Source organism: Nyctereutes procyonoides, unplaced genomic scaffold (assembly GCF_905146905.1).
Source record: "Nyctereutes procyonoides isolate TBG_1078 unplaced genomic scaffold, NYPRO_anot_genome, whole genome shotgun sequence".
Classification (NCBI taxonomy): domain Eukaryota; kingdom Metazoa; phylum Chordata; class Mammalia; order Carnivora; family Canidae; genus Nyctereutes; species Nyctereutes procyonoides.
In genome coordinates this window covers 20753036-20777397 of record NW_026575037.1, presented here as the reverse complement: position 1 = coordinate 20777397, position 24362 = coordinate 20753036, and the positions used below count along the sequence as shown (strand labels likewise).

The 24362-nt window shown below is 40.1% G+C and overlaps 1 protein-coding gene across 1 annotated transcript in view; it reads left to right on the top strand.

The window, feature by feature from the left end:
* Positions 1 to 24362, top strand: part of LOC129505911 (complement receptor type 1-like) — a 70616-nt gene that overhangs the window by 41646 nt on the left and 4608 nt on the right. Inside the window, exons 9-18 of the mRNA XM_055319260.1 lie at positions 1219 to 1304; positions 3316 to 3543; positions 5752 to 5931; positions 6595 to 6694; positions 12186 to 12271; positions 15857 to 16081; positions 17355 to 17531; positions 18489 to 18674; positions 22828 to 22851; positions 23873 to 23945. Coding sequence (XP_055175235.1) covers positions 1219 to 1304; positions 3316 to 3543; positions 5752 to 5931; positions 6595 to 6694; positions 12186 to 12271; positions 15857 to 16081; positions 17355 to 17531; positions 18489 to 18674; positions 22828 to 22851; positions 23873 to 23945 — 1365 coding nt within the window. The remainder of the gene's footprint in view (positions 1 to 1218; positions 1305 to 3315; positions 3544 to 5751; positions 5932 to 6594; positions 6695 to 12185; positions 12272 to 15856; positions 16082 to 17354; positions 17532 to 18488; positions 18675 to 22827; positions 22852 to 23872; positions 23946 to 24362) is intronic.

The window sequence follows — 24362 nt, the reverse complement described above, 5'->3', positions numbered from 1 at the left end:
GCAATGGGGGGGGTGGGGGTGGGGAATCTATCCAAAAAGCAAGCTGTCTAACAGAAAAGAAGTTCCCAAGAGGACTAATATCTGAAACCCTGACTGGGAAGGATGGTAGGAGCCAGACAGAACCATGAACAGATGCTTAAAAAGGAAACTTGATAAATATAATGAGCAGCAGGTCTGACAACAGATCTTGAATATCTAAGTGAAACATTACATGAATGAATAAAAAGTGACCTGGAGGCATGAGGAGACCTGGAGTGACCTGGAGGCATGAGGAGATAAATATTGCAGAGGGGTTGTTAAAAAAAAAGGTTGGTATATAAAAGAAAGTCATTGATAAGTAACATGTGAGAATTTGTCAAGAAAAACTTAAACCAATCCACAGTGGAATTTGGAATTGGAGTGAAAGAGTAAATAGGAGTATTTTAAAATCTAATTGTATATCATCTAATTAGAATCAGGCTGTGTTGAAGGAGCATGAAGACAGATGCTCACATTTCAAGCGATGTCATTAACCAGTTATGGAAATCTAAATGATCTTGGTATTATGTTCCAACACCATCGACAGGCAGAAAGCATGGACGATGGAACAAGTGTTCTCAATATATTCCAGGGATGCCTGGCAGGCATCTGTCACCCAACAGAGACCTGGAGGCAATACAAGCAGCCACTGGGCTGACAATAAGCCAGATGTTTAAGGAGGATGGTCCTCCAGAGAATCCTCTCTTCTCACCTTTTCTTATGTTTCCTAGATAATGTGGTTTTACCCATTGATAATGTGGATATGCTGCAGGTGTCATTCAGGAACAATCTGAATGTGTTGGCAAAAAACAAAAAAAATAGTCTCTGATGTTTTTCTTCATGTTTTCTGATTTACTTGAATCAGGGAGTTCTTTTCCCCCTGGTTCCATGAAAAGAGGAAAATGCTATGGTTTGCCTTAAAGAACAGAGTTCCTTATAGAGACAAACAGGGAGCTGTCAGAGGGCAGGCGGGACAGATGACCTCCTAAAGGTTGAAAACCGGAGACAGTTGTTATTGCTCTGTCCTCATTGGAAACGTCAGTCTTTCCAAATGTTTTGATCTTGGAGCCTCTATCCACTGAGAAAGCAAGTGAGCTGGGCTTTGTCACCTGGGCTTTAACGTAGGCATTCAACTGTATTTCTGCAAAGGGGAGAGAGAAATGGTGGGCTCACCCAGTCACTACTGCTTTTGCTCCTCAGGTTCCGCTTACAGGGGAGTTCTTCTAGTTACTGTGTCTTGGTTGGAACGGAAAGCCTTTGGAATAACAGTGTTCCTGTGTGTGAACGTGAGTACAAGGAATGTCTGTTCAGGTCTGCACCTCCCTTCTTGTTTTGTTTGTCTACTGTGTTTTGCTTATAAAATTATCTAATACTTGCCCCTTTGTTTAACTTCACTTTTGATCAAAACATTCCTTTGTTGCAAAGATTGTTTCCAGGGGAGATAAATCTGAGCACCATATGTTTGGGGTATCATCCTATAAATGTTTATAAGCATAATGTGTGCTACAAATTGAGAGAAATACTTCATAGATAGAGGGAAATAGAGAGCCTGAAACACTTTTCCTATCAAAAATGTGAGTTCCACTTCAACATTTCTATCCTTCCCTTGATCATCTATTCATTGCTAGCCTCATTCTTTCAACAAAATTTTTTGAGCACGTGCCATGTACCAAACAGTCTTCTAGACACTGGGAATACAAGTAAACAAGACAGACTAGGACTCTGCTTTCATGTTGTTTATGTTTATGTGTAGAAGGAAAGGCAAAAAAAAAAAAACAAAAAAAACAAAAAACAAAGAACAAAAAAACAGGGGCACCCGGGTGGCAAAGTCAGTTAAGCGTCAGACTGTTGGTTTTGGCTCAGCTCCTGATCTCAGGATCATGGGATCGAGTCCCACCATCAGGCTCTGCACTGAGCTCGGAGTCTGCTTGAGATTTTCTTTCCTTCTCCCTCTGCCCCACCCCCGTTTGTGCTCTCTCTTTTTCTCTCTAAAAAAAATTAAATAAATCTTTAAAAATAACAAGCAAACACGATTTTAAATGGACTATTTCAAATAGTATCAAATGTTACTAAGAAAAAACCAGGGTAATGCAATAAAATAATTAGACATTAGGAATACACTGGTAAAAAAGACAGACTAAGACTTTGGTTTCCTGTTGTTTATATTCATTTTTAAGAGGACAGAAATATAATGTGTTAACAGAAACACTACTAATATATTCAATCTGTTTATTTATTTCTTCGTTAAATCAAACAGGATACTGCTTCATCTTTGATCATAACTTTGAAAAATATATGTTTCTAATAGAATTTTTTCAAATGTATATTTTACTCTAGAGTTGTTTGAAAATTTTGTACTGATTTATATAATGAAACTTGATAATTCCATCCTTCATATCTGGAAGTCAGCCATTTGAAAATCATAACTACCCTGGAATATAGTTATGAGGTATGCAAGAAACAAAGAAAAAAATCTCCCACGAACCTAAATGCACCTAAAATCACTTACTAGAGTGTAAACATTGGTTAAGCTATTCTACTTTGATTAGTTTATTCATAATTCTTTCAAGGTATTGGAGCCTCTTCCCAAATACAGATCAAATCAGAGGGGAAAGGAGCTTCTCTAGATAGTTACACTCAAAGGAAGAAATGTGTATCTTTTCAGTGAGAAAAAAAAATCCCTGTAAAAACCAATAAATATCTCAAAAGTCATAATATTTCTGCATCTTCCAAAGCATGCATAGGAGCACTGGGATGTTTCACTCATTGTGATGACATTACTATAACCATTCATTTTGTTTTTGAGCATAAGAGCTGCAAGTCATCAAGGAAAGGTTAAGTCACTGGTAGACGAATAGTAAATATATAAAAATTTTGAAAGACTTCTCTGGAGTGAGGGTCATTGATGTCAAAAGATTTTGTCAAAAAAAAAAAGATTTTGTCTATCTTGTACTTGAAATAGTACTTGATATAGAGTAGATCCTCAAAAAAATTCCTGTAGAATTAACGGATAATTTTCTTCTCAATGGAGTTAAGATTTTATTCTATTTTAAAAGAATGAGCTCTCAATTATCCAGAAGCCTTAACTCTCCAAAGAGATGTGGACTTTGATTTCAGTGTCATTTCATTTAGAAGCATCTCAGCAAAGCCCTAATATATTTACTTTGTGATTTATATTATCCTTCAGAGTTTAAATATCTAAGTGGCAACACAGTCACAGCGTCCCATAATTGTGTAAAAATAAGATCAAAATATAAACATTTTAATGTAACCTATAACACTTGTGTTTTTTTCCAGAAATCTTTTGTCCAAATCCTCCATCTATCCCTAACGGGCACCACACTGGAACTTCATGGGGACGCATTCCCTATGGAAAAGAAATTACTTACACGTGTGACCACCACCCAACCAGAGGGATGATCTTCAACCTCATTGGGGAGAGCACCATCCTCTGCACCAGTGACAATCAAGGGAACGGGATTTGGAGCGGCCCTGCCCCTCACTGTGTACTTGCTGGTCCTGCTGGTCAGTACCCACGTACGCCAAATGGATTCAGAACATCTGGCCATGATCCTTCCTATTTTTATAAGATTATGGTGTCTGTTTGTGAGTTCAGCATTTTCATAAGATCAAGTGTCTAAGTTGCATGCCATAGTGGAAACAGATGTTTCCAAAGTACCAAGAGGGTGTGAATAATAAGGTGTGAAGAACTCTTCTTTGGTGCGGTGGTGAGCAGAGTGGGGTGAGAGGAGAGAGGGAAAGGTGAGAGGTAGGTAGCAAACACCGTGTATAAATCTAGAAGAAAAATGTATTCGTGGAGAGGACATGAGAACAGCTGGCTATGAGCACTAACCAAAGCTAGGATAACTGATACACTTCCCTCTAGTTCGTGGGCATGCAAAGGCTTAAAACTGGCAATGTGGATATTATTTAGCTAAGGCTTTAACTAGTCCTATACTGAATCCACTAAGTAACCAAAAAGACTCTACCTTTGTAGCTTAGGACCCACACTCAAAGTATGCCCATTTGTCGGCTGGTTTCTGGGCCCCACCTTAATCTTTGTCCTTGAACTTTTCCATCCTGAGAGTTAGAAGCAAAGAAAGATCAGCTCAAGGAAAGAGTTACAAAAAGGAAGAGTCTGTTTCTTCCTGAGGACTGGAGGTTACCTGGTTCTAGAGGCCTGACCGGGGGCCTTTCCAAGACAGAAGCAGAAGTACGCTGGGGATGTGGCACCAGACTTGGAATACTGCGTGCGAGAAAGAAGGAACCCAATGACAAAAGGCAACACATGCTGAAAGGCATTTAACCTTTCTTTGTTCTCCTCCTCTTCCAGCTGGGTGGTTATTTTAGAATCCTTTTAGAATCCAGTGAGATTTCTTTAAATGCAGTTACCTAGGCCACCGGCCATGCTTACTGATTGAATGGGCAAATGGAAGCAAACTCCTCCAAAAAAAAAGGAGGTGGCTGAGTATAGGCTCTGTTCAAACAATGCAGTACACAATACACCCTCTCATAAAAAAGACATAGCTTTTTAGATGAAGCTGCCTGGTGGATTAGTCTGTTTTGTCCTTGTCCTTAAATAGATGTGACTTAGCCTCAGAAGGAGAAGAGTGGTATCTTATTTTCCTACGGCTGCCATACAAGTTACCACACACTAGATGGCTTACAACAACAGAAATGTATTTTTTCACACATCTGGGGACTTGAAGTCTGGAATCAAGCAGTTGGCAGGGCTGCACTCCCTCCAGTGACTCTAGAGGAGAATCCTTCTTTCCCTCTCTCAGCATCTGGTGGTTCCTGGCATTTCTTGCCTTGTACACAGCACTCCAATCCCTGCCCCTGTCTTCACATGGCCTTCTCTCCTTGTCTCTATGTCGCAAATGTCCCTGTCCTTTCTCTTATAGACACCACCAGTCATTGGATTTAGATCCCACTCTGGTAATCTAGGAAGATCCATCTCATCTTTTTTTTTTTTTTCATTTTTCCTTAGAAATTTCATTCTCCAAATCATACTATTTAAAGCTTCTCATAAAACACTGAGCACAAGTAATCCAGAAAAAGAAAAGCTAATATATATATGACAAAAGCATTACAAATATCAATTTTAAATAGAATGTATCAAGGAAACAAACGATTTTTAAATATCTTTCAGTTCAAAAGAAAATATACCTTTCAAAAATGATCGCATCTTGAGATCGTTACCTTAATTATACCTGAAAAGACCCTTATTCCAAGTTTCCATTGTGAGGTACTGAATGGATATACTTTGGGGGGATGGTCCTCATTCAACCCACTACAAGTAGTGACTGCTATTTTCAGCCAGGGAGACTGTTTACGGTGGACACACTCAGAGTGACGTCGGGAGGAATAAATGGAGAGAGAAGGTAAAACCACGTGTTCCTTAACACCAATAAAGGTGGATAGGAACGGTTAACTCTACACACAGGCAGTCTGATAGGCCTGACCCATGAAACCATTAGCTAAAATTCTTGCTTTGGTAACACAAGAACAGAAAGGCCTGAAAGGTAAATAGTCTTCCAAGTAGCAAAAATTTCTTGATGAGTAGATGCTGTTGGAAAGCCCCTTCCTAAGGTAACTTGATGGGGAAGAAGAGCTTGTTGTTATTTTAAGTCTCTGTTTCTGTGAGCCCATCTACCAGTTCTTTGGAAAGCATGAGGAGGTAGGGTGGAAGTCTCTCTGCTCACTCTGGAATCCTGTGGTTTTGCTCTCCAGGTTACTGTAAAGCTCCAGAGGAGTTTCCATTTGCCAAGCCTGCGACCGCGATCAATGAGTCTGAGTTTCCAATTGGAACGTCTTTGAATTATAAATGTCTGCCGGGGTATTCTGAGAATATGTTTTCTATCACCTGTTTAGAAAACTTGGTCTGGTCGAGTGCCAAAGATATCTGTAGACGTGAGTAACACCATCCTGGGAGCTAATTCATGTACGTCAACGCATCTGTGGGATCCGATATAATACGTTCACCTTTTGCAGGCAAGATGTTGAAGTTTGTCCAAGATATGTAAATTGAGCGTAGACTTATGGGTCAGCCTTTCTTCTTGCCTGGAGTCTCCACACCTTGACTCCACATTTATTTCGCAGGAAGGTCTCTCACAAAAGGAATCACAGGCAAAATTTCCATTCCCCGGTGTTTGCCTTTGATGGCTAAAACCAGGATTAGAATGAAATAGGGACACAAAAGAAAAGTATGTAGAACACAGGGAATGGTGTCTGACAAAGCAAGATGGAGGGGAAATCCCAAATTTCAAGGCCTCTGATAGAGTCTGATGGGATGAGAAAACTATTCTTTATCCATAAATGAATTCTATTGGGTGATTCAGGAGTAGTCCTTTAAATAGATGTGCTATTTAGTACATAATAGCACAGAATAGAATAATAGTGCTAGAGAGCACTGCTTGATTCTGGGCTTGTACGGCGAGTGTCTTCAAAGTGGTCAAACCTGTGGCGCAATCAGCCTAGACAGGCTGTTCAGTATGCTACACTCCCTGCTGAAACTTAAAAACAAAAGTAAATTGAACTCTACACCTAGTCCCAAACTCTGCTTCTTTCTCACAGGAAAATCATGTGGAACTCCCCCAGAACCCATCAATGGCATGGTGCAAATAATCACAGATACTCAATTTGGATCAACAGTTCATTACTCTTGTAATGAAGGGTGAGTTGGGAGCACTATCCCTGAGTTATGAGTTCCAAACAACAAGGCTATCTCTGACTTAGTCTAACACAAGCAAACTACAGTATCCCCTGCATTTCAAAAAGTTAGCAACGAGGACTGCTGGATAGACATGTTAGTCAAACACTGGCGTATGATCAAAGGAATATAAAAAAGAAAGTAGTAGCAATCTGTATTCGTATTTTATTTTTACTTATGTGTTTGAGAGAGAGAGAGAGAGAGAGAGAGAGAGAGAGAGAGAGAGAGAGAAAACTAGTTTTGGGGAGGAACAGACAGAGGGAAAGAGAGATAATGAGAGACAGAGCAGACTCCCTGCTGAGCCGGAAGGCCAACACAGGGCTTGATCCCAGGACTTGGAGATCATGCCCTGGGCTGAAGGCAGACTCTTCACCTACTGAGCCACCCAGGCATCCCTGTATTTGTATTTTAGTGAGGGGAGGGTACCAGGCTCCTGTTGAAACCTGGTAAGATAGTCACTGGATCAAAAAAGACCAGCGTGCTAAATCAGTAAAAGGAAAAATGCTAGCAAGAACCCTGCATGTGCCATTCTTAACTAAGATTAGCCAGTTCTATAGGTGGGCTGGAGGACCTTGAAGTAGGGATTGGAGAGGAAGTCTTAACGTAACAGCTCTGGGAAGTGAGTGGGAACATTAATGGAGTTCTTGCCCTCAACTTTTCCTTGGCCCAGGAAACCATGCTAGAAACCATTGCCTCAACATAGAGGGAGCAATGAAACAATGTGTACTACTTGTCAGCTGGCACCAGAAATTCAGAGACAAACACAGAACTTTATTGGACTCTAGGATTTTTATCTGAAAATGCACATGCAACCCAGATGCCAGTGGAGCTCAACTACCCTTAGAGGGGAGAGCTGGTTAAACTGGACACAAGCATCAATCCGTATCTGCAAAGTATAGATTCTGTCCTCATCACCGCCCTCCTGCCACCAATAAGAACTTCTGATTTTTTAGTTCACCAGGCCTTCAAATCACTGTAGCCTCAGTCCACATCAGTGACACATCAAGAAGGTGAAAAGAGAGCCCACAGATAAATGTAAATCATTTCTCTGACAAGGGTTTACTATACAGAATATACAAAGAAGTCCTGCAATGCAACAACAGAAATGTTTACAATGCAATTTTAAAAATTGGGCAAAGGATTGGAATAGACATTTCTCCAAAAAGGATGTACAAATGTCCAGGAAAACCATGAACAAATACTCAACATTATTAATCATTAGAGAAATGCACATCAAACCCACTTCACACCTAATGGGATGGCTATCATAATAATTTTTTTGATGAAGCGAGGGCAGGATGTGAGAAATATGGAATCCATTTGGCTGCTAGTGGGATAGCTAGTGGGCATGTGAATTCGGGTAGCTGCTGTGGAAAACTGTTCGGTGATTCCAAAGTTAACATGGAATTACCACGTGACCCAGCAATTCCAATCCTAGGTATGTATCCAAACGGATTGCAAACAGGGAATCTGACAGATGTGGGTTTATCAGCTGTCCCACCTATTTTTAAGTACATCCTAATAAATTCTATTTTTTCTACAAAATGACACATTTCACAGATGTTTTCAATTTCATTAGGATAGAGAGGAAGTAGTTTTTTGCAAAGTATTTTATAATGTATATTCATAAAGTTTCTTCAATATATATATAATAACAATAATTTCTCATTCATGTGTATCTGTAGATGCATGATTTTTTGAAGTCACCATTGGGCAAATTCTATTTGTTTAATCAGCCACTTTAAAGGAACTCCTCTTAGATATACTTATCATTTCATTCTATTTTTCTTACTTACTGATTGATTTTATTAATTCCCCAGATCAGCTTCCTTTATTTCATGTATATAGCCTTTAATAAAACATTCTAAAATAAATTATTGGGTTCATGTAAATGAATTTTTTTTCCTTTTTATTTTTTGAAAGATTATTTTATGGAGAGAGAGTGAGAGAGAGTATGAGGGTTGAGGACAAAAGGACAAGCAGATTCCCCACCAAGTGCAGAGCCTAATGTGGGGTTCCATTCCAAGACCCTGGGATCATGACCTGAGCCATAGTCAGATTTTTTTCTTTTTTTAAAAAAATATTTATTTATATTTATTCAGATAGAGACAGAGAAAGAGAGAGGCAGAGACACAGGCAGAGGTAGAAGCAGGCTCCATGCAGGGAGCCCGACGTGGGACTCATCCCGAGTCTCCAGGATCACACCCGCGGCTGCAGGCGGCGCTAAACCGCTGCGCCACTGGGGCTGCCCCAAAGTCAGATTTTCAATGGACTGAGCCACCCAGGCACCCCTGAAATTTTTCTTGTCACATAACCAAAGAACTGAATATTCCTCTAAGGACACTTTTGGCATCAGCATCCCAGGAATTTTCAAAAAGTAATATTTGCATCAGCACTTTTAATGAAGATACTGAATACACTGAATAATGTAAGGTTTATCACCAGAGGCTGTTGAAGCCCATGGACATTATTCAAACTCTAAACCGACTACCTAACTGGTGAATTTGGACATATTTGCTCAAACCGCGGTTTTCTCTTTTGTAAAATGGGCTCTATGCATAATATTCACTTCAAAGAGCCATTTTAAAGATGAAGTAAGTGAGTCCCTGTAAAGCACTGTTTGTAGCATGTGACTCACTGATCATGTGTTATTGTTATCCTGTAGTAATCTGCAAGGGCTATTTTACTTTTGTCTTTGACCAAGATCCAAAACTTTGGATTTTGTATTTGTTCTGTGGTTGTTGATTCCTAGAGTTACTGTTTTGTAATAAGAGTGTAGAGCGGTTTTGATTTCTCCTTTGTGCTAATTCACTGCAGTACACTCTGCCGAGTGATGTGTTACAACTTTTATAAATGGCTCCTAGAAAGAAAGCTTACATTCTCTGTGACAAAGTTTAACGCACACTGGAATGTGCTGAGGAATCATGTCTGTAAGCTACTTTTTATCATCTGCAGCCTATTGAAAGTCTTCATATGTTCCTGCTACTCCAAACTAGTTCAAAGTCCATGGACACCAGGAAGAATGGAAGTAGCACCACATTCCAGCCCTTACTTATCCCATCCCTGACGTATGGAATGGGCTGTCCAATGATGTCTCAGTATGCTTCTGCACAGTGTGTCTATTGCTCATAGGGAAGGGAATCTCAAGGCTCTTCTTTATCAGTGGTTTAGCTTCATGGCCACCCGAATTTCTAATGCCCGGGGAAGCTAAGGGTTAGGCTTGACTAAAAGAATTTCAGAGAGATGGGAAATCAAGTCAGCAAAAATTACAACAGAATTCCTACTGGAGCATTTTAGTGACTCCACTCTACTTTCAAAAATATTCCAGTTTTGTTTTGTTTTTTACAGCCATACATAGGCCTGAACCTGCTTCACATTTTTTAACTCCAATTCTTTAATGTAGTCATAGTGAACACGTTAAGTGCAAACTTGTATAATCAAAAGTCAGGGGACACCCATGATCCTGTGCCCTTAAGACAACTGTTAAATGCATGATGGAAGAGGGGCAGAAGGAAATACATGAGCGCCTCTGAAATTGTTTTTCCAAAGAAATATTGAAAAATAAATATTGGTTGGCACATCTGAAAAGATTTTGCAAAATAGCCAATACAAAAACAAGGAGCAATAAGTAAAAATCATTATAAATGATGTATAAAAGTGACTACTGTTTCATGTGTGTACCAAAGTACTCACTGTCATTGCTATACCCACATAGTTCCTGTCATCCTTATAGCACTGTATTTGGAAGACCTGGTATATAAGTTAGGATTTGTTTAAGCTGTTAAAGACAGAGCATACAAAATCACAGAGGCTTAAACAAGATAATAGTTTACTTCTCTCTCAGGCTAAGAAGTGGAGGCAGTCGTTTCAGAAAAACGGTAAAATATACAAATCCAGGGCTGAGAGGTAGCTCCATGATCTACATAAACCTGGGATCCTTCCATTTGAGACTCCATGGCATCACATGGTGCGACTCCAGCCAGAAAAGAGAAACACTGGAAGAAAGGAACACCTATTCCTTCAAAGACACTTTCCAGAATTTCACAAGACACACTAGGTGTATCCCTGTAGTCAGAACTTTGTCACATGGCTATACACAATCGTAGGGAACCTTCAAGGAAGGTGGCCAATGGCTCAGTTAAAAATACAGGGTCCCTCACTAATGAAAAAGGAGGGCACCTGGGTGGCTAGGTTGGTTAAGCACCTGCCTTCGGCTCAGATCATGATCTCAGGTCTCTGGGATGGAATCCCACATGGCATCGGACTCCCTGCTCAGCAGGAAGTCTACTTGTCCCTCTGCCTCTTCCCCTCACCCCTGCTGTGGTGCTCTCTTCTTTCTCTTGCTCACTCTGCTTTCTTTCAAATAAGTAAATAAAGTCTAGAAAGAAAGAAAGAAAGAAAGAAAGAAAGAAAGAAAGAAAGAAAGAAAGAAATAAGAAAGGAAGGAAGGAAGAAAGAAAGAAAGAAAGAAGGAAGGAAGGAAGGAAGGAAGGAAGGAAGGAAGGAAGGAAGAAAGAAAGAAAGAAGAGGAAAGTAGTATTAGAGATACCAGTAGACTCTGACAAATTCTTAGCTATTCCCATAACTACTCACTATTCAATGACATTCATTGCATTAGACCCCTTACCTTTTACTTGATCTTCATCAAGCTTAACCCTACTCTACATGGAGCATGTGAATAGCTCGGTTCGATATCCTGAATGACATTTCTCACAGTGACAGTATAGATACCTAATAAATAAAAATGAATTTGAAATGTTCCAACCTTTGTGACCTACTTTGAGTGATCTTATGGCACAATAGGTAAGGACCCCTGCCTTTCACCTTTGACTCTTCTTCGTAAAGCCATCATCCTATCCTTCACTCAACAGATAGATTTTGAGTACCACATGATTGAAAGTCTCTAGGGGAGGTGCCAGAGAATGGGATTATTTTAATAAGACATCTCCCTGTTAATCCAGGAGCTTATTATTTCCTGGAGTGGAAGTAAACATAGATAATGTAGCTCTTTAAAAGAAAAAAAATGATTTTATTTATTGGACAGAAAGAGAGAGCACAGCAAGGAGAGAAGCAGAGAAATAGAGAGAAGCAGGCTCCCTGCTCAGGACCCCAGGATCATGACCTGACCCAAAGGCAGACGCTTAACCGACAGAGCCTCCCAGACACTCCTAAAATAGCTTTTGAGGTTCCCTAAAGACAAGTACAAAATGTCGCATGAGGAAGGGAATTACTGCATTCAGTGGTGAGGGTCTAGCAATCAACATGGATGACAGTGGTAAGAGAATGTAAACTTGTCCTTAGAAATAAAGGACCAATTTGCAGATGCAGAGGTTCACACATCTCCTGTGTCTTAATCTGCCCGTGATGTCTAACATCTACCTGCAATGATTTCCTCAGGATGACTTAAGTAGGAAACCAGTGTAGGGTAGAATCATTTCTCACTCTTTGCTTCTAGGTATCGACTCATTGGCTCCCCTTCCGCTGCGTGTCTCCTCTCGGGCAGTACTGTCACTTGGGATAAGGAAGCACCTATGTGTGAAAGTGAGTTGAAGTGTTGTTTTGCCCTAATTCTCTCCGCTCCATCCAAGTCTGCCCCAGGTTATGAAGAAGAAATCCAATCCGTCTTGCAGAGAGTAGTCTGTCAGACACTTGAAATTTGGGAGTCCTGTGTGTGCCACATCGCCCCCCGAATGTTTCTCTATTTTAGGAGGTTATTTATCTAACACTGAATCTGAACTCAGGTAAAATTGCCCTCCTTTCCTGCTTTGAGAGTGAACACTCTGCAGTGTAAAGATTTCCCTCGCTTTTAGGATTCATTCTTGATCATTGATTTTTGCCTTTCATTACCAGATATCTCGGATGGGTCTTTTTGCAATGATATCGTAGGGGTGTTCCAGAGTGTTCTATTAGCTTCCTGGATTTGTACGTTTAATGCCTTTCTCATGTTAGGGAAATTCTCAGCTGCTATTTTTCTTAAGACACTTCTTGTTCCCTTCTCCCTTTCTTCTTCTTCTAGGAGACCAATTATATTTGTTTTTCTCACATCTAATATCTCTCATAGGGTCTCACCAATTCTTAAAACTCCGAGTTCTCTCTCCTCTTCTGTCCTCTAGATCATTAATTTGTTCTTCATTCTAATCTGTCCTTTTTCCTAAACTCTCTAATCTGTTCTTCAACTGATGCATTAAATTTGTCATCTCCAGACTTTCTGTCCAGTTTGTTTGTTTTAGAGATACAGAAAACTTTATTGTGCATGAATAAAAGGGTGGTTTAGTTGTGTCTAGTTCTTTTTTTTTTAAATTTCCGTCTCTTTGATAGAGAGTTCTTTTTTGTCAAATTTTTATTTAAATTCTAGTTAGTTCCCATTCAGTGCAATATTGGTTTCAGGAGTAGAATTCAGTGATTCATCATTAATGTACAACACCCAGTGCTCATCAGAACAAGTGCCCTCCTTAGTACCCAGCACCCACTTAGCCCATCCCCACTCATCTCCCTCCATCAACCCTGTTTGTTCTCTGTCATTAAGCGCCTCTTATCATTTGTTCCCCTCTATCTCCTTTTGTTTGTTCCCCATATCTTATGTTCACCGGTTTTCTTTCTTAAATTCTACATATGGGTGAGATCATATGGTATTTGTCTTTCTCGAACTTATTCCACTTAGCATAGTTCTCTAGCACCATCAACGTGGTTGCAAAGAGCAACATTTCATTCTTTTTGATGGCTGAGTAATTTTCTACTCACATGTATACCACATCTTGGTAAGAACTCTATTCAGTAATTTTTTAAAAAGATTTTATTTATTCATGAGAGACACGGAGAGGCAGAGACATAGGCAGAGGGAGAAGCAGGCTGCATGCAGGGAGCCCAATGTGGGACTCGATCCTGGGACCGAAGGTCATGCCCTGAGCTTAAAGCAGATGCCTGGGCAGCCCAGGTGGCTCAGCAGTTTAGCGCTGCCTTCAGTCCAGGGCCTGATCCTGGAGATCTGGGATCAAGTCCCATGTAGGGCTCCCTGCATGGAGCCTGCTTCTCCCTCTGTCTGTCTCTCTCTGTGTGTCCTTCATGAATAAATAAAAAAAAAAAAATCTAAAAAAAAATAAAGCAGATGCCCAACCGCTGAGCTACCCAGGTGTCCCTCTATTCAGTAATTTTATTCCTCAGTTCACTGAAATGCCTTTCTGAGTTTTCCTGTAGCTCGCCGAATCCCTTCCTAATAGCTCTTTTGAATGATCACTTCGATTGCAATACTCCATGCCTCTGAGCTGAATTGCTGGAGAATCAACTTTACCTCTTTGCCACATGATATTCCTGTGTCTTGTCTCTTTTTTCCACAGTGTTTGGCAATGTATCTCTGCCATCCCATCTGAAGTAGCACATACCCTATTTCTTTACTGCAGTTCAACACTTGGAATTCAAAACCGTTCCTTTGATTTCCAGAAGGGGGAGCGATATCTCAAGTCTCTGGTATCTCTTTCCCTGCATTGCCTCCAGGCTGCATTGGGGAGCACTGGAGCACTTTGAAACAGCTGATGGCAGAGTTGGGGGAGGTTGGATTTAGCACCTGTTGTGTTGTTGGTGCCCACAGCCCACCAGGGGGACCCTCAAGTCAGGACTCCCAGAGGCCTGACAGCAACCTCCTGCTGATCCCAAAGCTGATAGCCAGGGATCAGGCTCCTTCAGTGCCCTTTGTTATTCTTGTCTGCCTCTCTCCCTTTCCTCCCTCCCCTACTTGCAGAAGTCTCCCCTCAGAAATCTGTGCAGCTGGAGGGAAGTGGGTCCAGTGGGTCACTCAATCGCTTCCACTTTCTCCTCCTCTGTGATGGACGTCACTGGCCCCGAATTGGGAGTGGGCGCCTCAAGATCCTCCTTCTTCTCTGCCTCCAAACTCCTCTCTGTCCTGCCTGGATGGGCACCTGCTTCTCCTGTAAGGCTGGCTGGACTTCTGCGAATGTGCTGTCTTTGGTGCGTATCCAGTATGCTTGGCTCTCTCCGGTTTTGCTTTTTCCTCAATTGCAGCAAATATGTACGGGCAATGCCCCCCCGCACCCCACCCATCCCATTCCCTTGGATTCTAACTCCCTTGGATCCATAGCAGCCTCCAAGATACTAGCCACTTACATTTTGAAGCACAGGTGCGTAGAAATGTAATGTACAGAACCACCTTTGTTTGTTTGTGAACCACCCTTTCAATCTGGATTTTGTTAAAATATCTTGCTAGAAATCTATTTGGACATCTTATGGGATTGTCATGGAACTTTATAGGAACATTCAATATGAATGAAACTCAGATATCCAACAAACTCTACCTTCCTGAGACATAGTAATCTGAATGTAAATACATAAGTAAGCTTTAGATAAACACAAACACAAAAATCCAGATAGGAGAACTGAATCATGTTTGCTATACTAAGGCCTTCACTTTCTTTATTCACACACTTCTGACAGGCTGGGTATCTGTTCCTAAAGTCACTGCAGACTCAAAGCATCAAAATAGTTTTTGGGAGAGAACTGCTAGAAAGAGATATACTTAAAGCAGAAAGAAATGACAGCCAGTCACTTGGATGAAACAAAAAAAAGGGGGGGGGGGAAACAGGCTCCCTAGAGCACTTAATCTGGCTCTGAACAGCCCCATAAGAATCAATGGATTCTGAAGACGCTACTGTGTATTTGGTATTGGTACTGATGATAATGGTCTTGTTCATCAAGAAACTTTTACATCTGGGCTGAAAATGACAGTCTATGTTTCATAAGGATTCATTAAGATTTCTTTGCAACTTCAGATCTCTGAGGGCCAACTTCATCTGTCTGATGCCCCTAGTATCAACCCAGGACTGTCTTTATGCCACACATCAAGCTGGCAGACAACAGCGGCCGAAAAAGAAATTAGTTGCTTTTCAGAATGTATCTAGGCTACCTGGAGGGTCTGGGGCTTTTGCAATAAGCTGTAATTCAAGTTTTACTTCTGGTAGTTCTGTCTCAGAAGAAGCCTTACATATTTAAATCCACCCACCTTAGTTGTGTTCTCAGGGAAAAAATACAGTCTCAGGGCACCGTGGTTGTATGATGATGTTGACTGAAACTCTAATGCAACCTAAAGTTCGTGCTTGCTTCTTTCTTTCTTTCTAGAAATCTTTTGTCCAAATCCTCCATCTATCCCTAACGGGCACCACACTGGAACTTCATGGGGACGCATTCCCTATGGAAAAGAAATTACTTACACGTGTGACCACCACCCAACCAGCGGGATGATCAACCTCATAGGGGAGAGCACTATTCGCTGCACAAGTGACAATCAAGGGAACGGGATTTGGAGCGGCCCTGCCCCTCACTGTGAACCTGCTGGTCCTACAGGTCGGTGCATATTTCCATATCCCCATATAGATCAAAATATCTAGGTGAGAACCTCCCTATTCCTATGGGGACAGTCACTTTTGCTTGTGAATTTTCCTCTCTGATAAAAGACACACAGAAATACCTTCCAGGCAAATAACTTACAGGTTCTAGATGTTCTATGCTGTGTCCCATTTGTTGGTACTCTGATGACCCTTCCTGCAGGGGTGAGGAATGTGGAAGAGTGAGAAGAAGAGGTGGAGAGTGAGGAGAATCAGCAAGGCTCAGAACTTATAGAGAATATTTTCAAAGCACTAGAACAAATGCCAAAGAAAATACTTTTTCGTGTCATCTGTATTAAAAGTTGTATTTAGGGTTGCCTGGGTGGCTCGGTCAGTTGAGTGGCTGATTCTTAATTTCATCTCAGGTCTCAATCTCGGGGCTGTGGGTTTGGCCAAATTCAACTCCCTGTTGGGCTTGGAGCCTACTTAAAAAAAAAAGAAAGTAAAAAGTTGTTTTTATATCGATAGATGAGTGTGGGGAACAAAAAGCACATGTTGATAGCTTCAGATTTGATGCTATAGAAACAAAGAAACTATGATGTAGTCATTTGTACTCCTTTTCTTACTTCTAAGTATTCTGCTCAGCCCGACTGCATTTTGTTGATGCTTTGTTTCACTTTTAGCAAGGAGGACTCAAGATACCTTAGAAAAGTAGAGATCAAGGTTATGCTCTTGGCCACTCATCCTTTTACATATTTGTCTGCTGTTAAATGATAGTGCCTGACAATTGGGGCTCATTTGTGGCTGTGATTGTCCACATCGGCTCCGTGCCCCAGTGAGGACAGACAACACTGTCTGTAGGGCCTAGTGGTATTCCCATCTGATGTGGTTTGCAGGTAGAGAATACAGATGATCCTGTTTAAGGCGGAGATGTCTACATTTAAAGCATTAGTCTTCCCACTGATAGGTAAATAAGTAGCGCTTTGGGGCCTGTCCTTCCTTGGGTCTTCCTGTGTCTCTAATAGTTAGAAATATTATTAGATGTGTTGGCATATTTGTATTTCTTTGGTTTTTTTTTTATTTTATTTATTTATTCATGAGAGACACACAGAGAGAGGCAGAGACATAGAGGGAGAAGCAGGCTCCCTGCGATGAGCCCAATGCAGGACTTGATCCCAGGACCCCAGTATCATGCCCTGAGCTGAAAGCAGATGCTCAACCACTGAGCCACCCAGGTACCCCAGTATTTAACTGAATATCTTTTCTTTTATTTGGGGGCATCTTGTTCTTAGCATGCCCATATCCACCCAAGATCCACAACGGGCATTACATTGGAAGACATGTGTCTCCGTATCTTCCTGGGATGATCGTCAGCTATGCTTGTGATCCAGGCTACTTGTTGGTGGGAAGAGCCTTCATATTCTGTACCTACCAGGGAACCTGGAGCCAATTTGATCATTATTGCAAAGGTATTTCTTATTCTTGCTGGGCTTTTTAATGGAAAATTGACGCATGAGACTGATAAGGCTGGAAAGATTGTGAAATGAGTGTTGGTAGAGGGGGGGAGGAAAGCAGAAAAAAAAAGACAGGAAGGAGGCTGCCCAAGGATTCTCAGCTCTGCCAAATTAGTGGAAGAACTGATGGGATTTCCAGTAACACAGGAGATGTTAAACACCAATTTAAAATGCTTTGCAGGCTTTTAACTAGTAATAAATCTCAGCTCCAAAGGACCTCAGGGGGTCACAAGGGGTCCTCACAAATACCTTAAAGAGATACAAGAAGCACTTTCTTGTGAGGAAAACTGAAGCATGGAATCAAGTTGAGAGCAATTAATTTCTGGAATTACGGAACAGGGGTCCTCATTATAATTTGCATGACCAAAGGTGAAGTGCTTATTTCATCTCTTCCCTAGAACAAATGCCAGGATCTACTTCCTTTATTCCTGTTTGCAAAACTTGTATCTGAATTTAGAATCATGATTTACTATCTTCTTTGTTCTATGAATAGAAATGGAGCCAGAAACATGCATTTAATCAAGAAGCAAAATACCAGTATCTGTTGTACAGCTACAAGAGAGTTCATGTGATATACCTGTTTCCTTCTGGTGTGACTGAAGTGGTTCCAGGGTTAGAACGTGGTTATCCTAACTCCCAATCTTTCCACAACTTTCCAGTTGCAGAGTTGTCAACAATTAAAAGTGGATGTGTGTCATACATTGCATACTCTCTTGCTTTACCCAAGAAATTAAAGTCAGAGGATTTAAAATCTTAAGATGTTGGGTGGGTGTCAATAGTTCTTGACTGAAAACATGACTCCTCTTTGCTGAAGGCAAAGTAGTTCAGGATCATAGAGCCCTCCATTTGGTAAGTTTTCAACTAACAATTAACAATAAAATATCTATTTTCTTCTGATTTTTCTAATTTCAGAGATAAAATGTATCCTCCCAGAGTTTATGAATGGAATCCAGAAGAAGTTGCACATGAGAAAAGTATACCACTATGGAGATAATGTAACTTTTGAGTGTGAAGTTGGGTATACTCTAAAAGGCAGTCCCCAGAGTCAGTGTCAGGCGGATGACACATGGAACCCTCCTCTGGCCATATGTACATCGAGTAAGTGCAGCTGCAAGACATGTAGGTCCTTCCTTAGTCATTGTTCCTATTCATTCATTCATCTCTACCATCATTGAATGTGGTGTGATGCTTATGGTACCTGCTAAATGCTAAGGAGTACAGGAGGAGCTCCTAGTTCTTCCAGAAAGCCCTTAGCCATGCAAGTAAGGCAAGCCTTGTTCTCGCACTGCTCTCAAATGCATTCATCTCTCCTCAGGACTCCCTCTGAAACTTCTCTGTCTATATTACTCTATTGTTGATTGCATGGCGTAGTAATGATTTGTTTGGAGCCTGTGGGCCTTAAAAGTCAGGAGTAGGAGTAGAGCAGGCCTTCAATATTTCAACATGAGTGAGGTGTTGCGCGCTCTGCGGCAACACGATCAGGGTCCCAAGGGTAAGGGGATGAGGAAAAGAAAAGAAAAGTAAAGAAATGGAGACAGGAGGGACACAGTGGATGACGTCCAAGCAGTGCCAGCTTTATTCAAGGTTCTACAATATTATATAGCATGAGCAAAACAAAGCTAAGAAGGTATCTATTTTTAGCATGTTTGTGAAACCCTCCAAAGCTCCCCTTTTTCAGCATGCAAGACAGACCCACTGGTGTCAGAAGACCTTGGTAAATAGGTAAGCTTGTTGCTCCAGATATGCATACTTCAAAGGAATATTAGATATGGTTAACAGACCAGCAAGGACAGCACAGACCCTTATTTACATTTATGACCAGGCCAGAATAAATTCTATCTATTGTGTTATGTGGGCGATCACGTACAAGTGAGCTCTGAGAACCACTGCTCAAGCCCTTTCTCAAGCATCAACCAATTATTTACACTTTAGGCTCCCGAGCCTTTTGAGTGAATGAGGGACACAAGTCCGGGCCTGGTTTGGTTCAGTTACTCCAGCTAGTCCGTGGTCACACACAGTGAGGAACACTTTCCAAGGTGCAGAGACAAGTAGGTGGTGTCCCTCACTGGTGTAGGCCACAGGGTTTTAAGTTGGTACAGCTGGATAGAGCAGATTTAGAAATCATGTATCTTAAATTGCACATGAGTCAAATCATATGGTATTTGTCTTCCTCTGGCTTATTTTTCTTAGTATAATACCACCTAATTCCATCCACATTGTTGCAAATGGCAAGATTTCATTCTTTTTCATGGCTGAGTAATATTCCATTATATATATAAATTATATATTACATATATATGCTGATGATATAAAGATGATCATATGCTATATATATAAACATCTTCTTTATCCATTTAAGAACAAAACATATGAACATAGGGGAAGGGAAGGAAAAACAAAATAAGATAAATTCAGAGAGGGAGGCAAACCATAAGTGACTTTTAACTCCGGGGAACAACCTGAGGGTTGCTGGAGGGGAGGAGTGTGGGGGGATGGGGTAACTGGGTGATGGGGAGGGACTGAGGAGGGCACTTGATGTAATGAGCACTGGGTGTTGTATTCAGCTAATGAATCATTAACTCTGCCCCTGAAACTAATAACACACTATATGCTAACTAAATTAAATGTAAATGTAAAAATCATTAAACAAAAAAGAAATCATGTATCATTGAGCTCCATAGAAGAGTAGCCCTCTGCTGGCAACTCTCTAGTTGATATAAGATAGTGATATAAGATAACTTTAAACTCGTACACACCAAGTTGCTGATAAAATTAACAATGTATAATCATCCTTAATTGAAATTAGTGCTAGGCTGTCCTCCACAATTTCTAGAACTCTTTTTTATAATACATGATTGAATACTAAGATTGGTCAAGATCTATTTTTTGTAGTTAATCCCTTAAACATGTTAACCAAGCTGACTCACATATTTCCGAATTATGAATTTGACACTCCTTTAAAGTCAAATTATATTTGCTTCTTTGGAAAAAACCTCACTGTTGAACTGACTGGATGCCTTTAGAGTATTCTGAAGATGTGGCTGTGAGAGAGAGAAAATTTGCATAATTGGAGGAGCAACCCTATCACATAGCAAAGCAAAACATAAAGCCACAATATATGTCACTTTATGCCAGCACAAAAAATAAACTTATTTTTATAAAGTGGAACAAAATGGATGTTAATAAAATAAAGGCTATTATAAAAAATAAAAGTACCTTACAGATAAAATATAGTAACAGACACCAATTCCTGGGAAAGGAAAAGATGATCATATGCTATAGGTAGCACTGAAGAAAATTTAGACCCTTTCATTTTATCTTATAATAATTACCAGATTAAATAAAGAGTTAGAAGTTTGAAAAGTGAACATGGAAGAGCTAAGGTAAAACATAAAAAAAGATATTTATGAAACAGCTAGAAGACCAACTTTTTGAACTTTCTGATAGCAGAGAGAAAATCATAAAATGTCAACAAAATTGACTTAGATTTTATGTACTTTAAAAAGTAAACTAGAAGACACTAGCCAGATGAGAAATATGTACAAATATAATGGAGGGTTAATAGTGTTATCATGTAAATAGTAGTCACGGTGGTTGTGATTGTACAAGTTGACACATTGAGCACTTAATCCCACTGCTGAAATACTAGAGAGATTCTATCATTATATAAAAACTTAGATCATGGGAAAATATCCTGGAAAGGAATGTACCAGAACATTTCAGGATATTTTTTTAAAAAATCAATGGTTCTCAGCCAAAGCGATTTTGCTTTCCAGAGAACACTGGCAAAGAAGAAAAAAAAAAGACAAGAAATCACTTGATGCTTCCTCAGTGAATACTGATTATAACCAGAATTTTCAAGTTCTTACATCCTGGGACTTCATTTCATATATGCCCTAGGAAGAGAAGTCCACTAAAAAAAATGAGACACATTCTTAACAATACAGGAGAAAATTACAGGGACTCTTATTTTTACTTCACATATTTCTGTATTATTTGATACTATTACATTTGTGATGAAGAAAAAAATATATATATATTTTAAGCAATAAACACAAATATCCATCTATTAGTGCTTCCAATATGACAAGCACTTCTTTGAGTCCTTTACAGTTGTTCTTTTAATTTTATGAGTTCTTGAGCAAGTTCATGATTATACCCCCCCAAAATTGTCCCATTAAGTGGTTTTCAAGATTAAGTGGGGAGAAATATATCTGTACACTTATATAAATATATAGATATATAAAAGCGCCAAGAGGTCAGGAATTTTTGCCTATTTCACTTCTATGTCCCCAGTACCCTGAAATAGCTCATATGTGCTCAATAAATGTTTAGGGAATGAATGATCCTATGAGTTAGATGTACTGTGATCTCTACTATACAGATAAGATAAATGAGATACAGAGAAATCAACTAGCATGGCAAATATATGGCTACTTAGAAAAAAAAAAGGATTTTTAAAAGGGCCAATTTGACTCCAAGGACTTGCACCCTCTTCTATCATTCTATCTTCTTTAAGATTTTATTTATTTATTCATGAGAGACACACAGAGAGAGGCAAAGACATAAGCAGAAAGAAGCTGGCTCCCTGCATGGAGCCTGTTGTGGGACTCCATCCCAGGACCCTGAGATCAAGAACTGAGCCAAAGGCAGTGCTCAAACACCGAGCCACCCAGGTCCCCCTATCATTCTATTATGATTCTTTTTAAAGCTGACAAGCTGAAAGAGACAGAAGTAGAATTAGTCCTAGAAAAGTAAGATTGATTTAAGGCTCTCTAGTCCATGAAAACCTATTAGAGGCATCCTGAAATAATAGCTTCCAGAAATAGCTTTCTGGAACTGAATGTAGAAAAAGGTAGTTAAAAAAAAAAAAAAAAAAGGTAGTTAGGCAGGCATACTCTGCCTAGGCACCTGGAGAAATGTACACAATTTTAGGACAGTTTCACCAAGAAAAAAATTTTCAGGGTATTAGGATAATGTGTGGTATTTTTCTTTTATACAGTTTTACAAATTCTCTGCTGAAATTGTTATTGTGTGATAAAATTGTAAGTTAAAAAGAAAAAAACACATACTTTGCTGAGTGCACAATATAAAAGTTGTTGTGTGAGGGAGATCCATGGCTTTTTATATTACAAAAACAGTAGACTGTATGCTGAAAAGAAATCAGGATGAATCGTCCCCGGCTGAAAGCGCCTGTTTGATCCTGCTGCATGCCACACTTGTGTCATCCTGGCTTTTGTCTTCCCTTCAGGCACACGGGATGCTCTCACAACTGGTAAGTTTTGAGAAGGGTTTGATGAGGAGCTCTAGCACCTTTCACAGTAAGTATTCACTTACAATGAAAGAAACGTAAAATGAGAGATCAACATCTCTTACAATTCCAGCTGGAAGGAAAGAAAGTCAAAATTCAGGCCACAGTGTGGCAAGATTGGCATCCCTACAGGCATGTAGAGTGAGTATCCTTTATGGAAGTTTCTTAAAAATAAAAAAAAAAGGATTTTATTTATTTATTCATAAGAGACACAGAGAGAGAGTCAGAGGGAGAAGCAGGTTCCCTGTGGGGAGCCCAATACGGGACTCGATCCCAGGACCCCAGGATCACGCCAAGCCAAAGGCAGACACGCAACCACTGAGCCACCCAAGCGCCCCCTTTATGGAAGTGTCTACGCTGGCTTTGAATTGTTACAAATGAATAAGCAACCTTCCTTTTCTAATGGAGCTGGAGAGCACAACTTCCTCTTTGGTTGATAACCCGGGAAGCTTCTCAGGATGGTAGTTGTGTTCACTTGCACAAACTGGAAGCCACAGAGCCCAATCTCCTAAGCCCATTTCCATGACCTGCCTACATAAGAGGAGTGGTTTTGGGGTAGACTTTGCTGCCTAGAAGAGCTTGTGCCTGTGTCTAACACGAAGACAGAGGAGTTTTAGGTCCTGGGGTGCCGGAGGCAGGAGCTCCAGTGCTGTTCTCACCTATTTGCTGAAAGGCTGCTCTGGATTAAAGGTCACAAACTGCTCTGCTCACCCCTCATGTAGTAAGGACTAATGCAGTAGATTAAACCAGGAGCAGAGGGTAACTCTTAAAGGAAAGCCTGTGTGAGATGTTTCTTAAAGTAGTTACATTTTAAAATATATATAAATAAAATAAATAAAACATTTAGCAATGTATATAATAAATAAACATTTATAGTTACATATAAAAAACTCACTGGCAACCACTAGGGGGGGCTAGATATTTAGAGTTTAAAACCTATGGGTTATATTTTCCATGCATTCAGTGACCCTGTTTTACCTCCTAGGCCTTGTCTTTGGTGTGATCTTTCTCTTATTCATCATTGTTTCCTGTTGCATAATTATAAAGCACAGAAAACGGTAAGTACAGCCATATTCTTCTAGAAAATGTCTACAACTGTACCTGCCTCTTCTTGAAAGCCAAAGAGAAGTAAAAGAAAACTTAAACCCTAAAAAACACAAAACACTACTACATAAACAGATAAAATAACGTAATTATAAAGAAGGCTCTAGATGTACATTATAGATAGAGAAGTATTCACACCAAAAGAAATATATATAAGAAGAACATCTAAAAGAAAAAAAAAAAGCTTAGGATTTTAAGAAGGACTCAAGTTTTTCAAAAAAGAAAATAAACAGAAGGAACTTTTCCAAAGGTGTTGGTGAGGCAGTTCACATCCCACCTTGGCTCCAACCTGTATACACAGACCTTATCAAGGCACTAGAAGTTAGGGTGTCCACTGGCTGCTGTCACCTATAGGTTACCAGTGTGGAGAA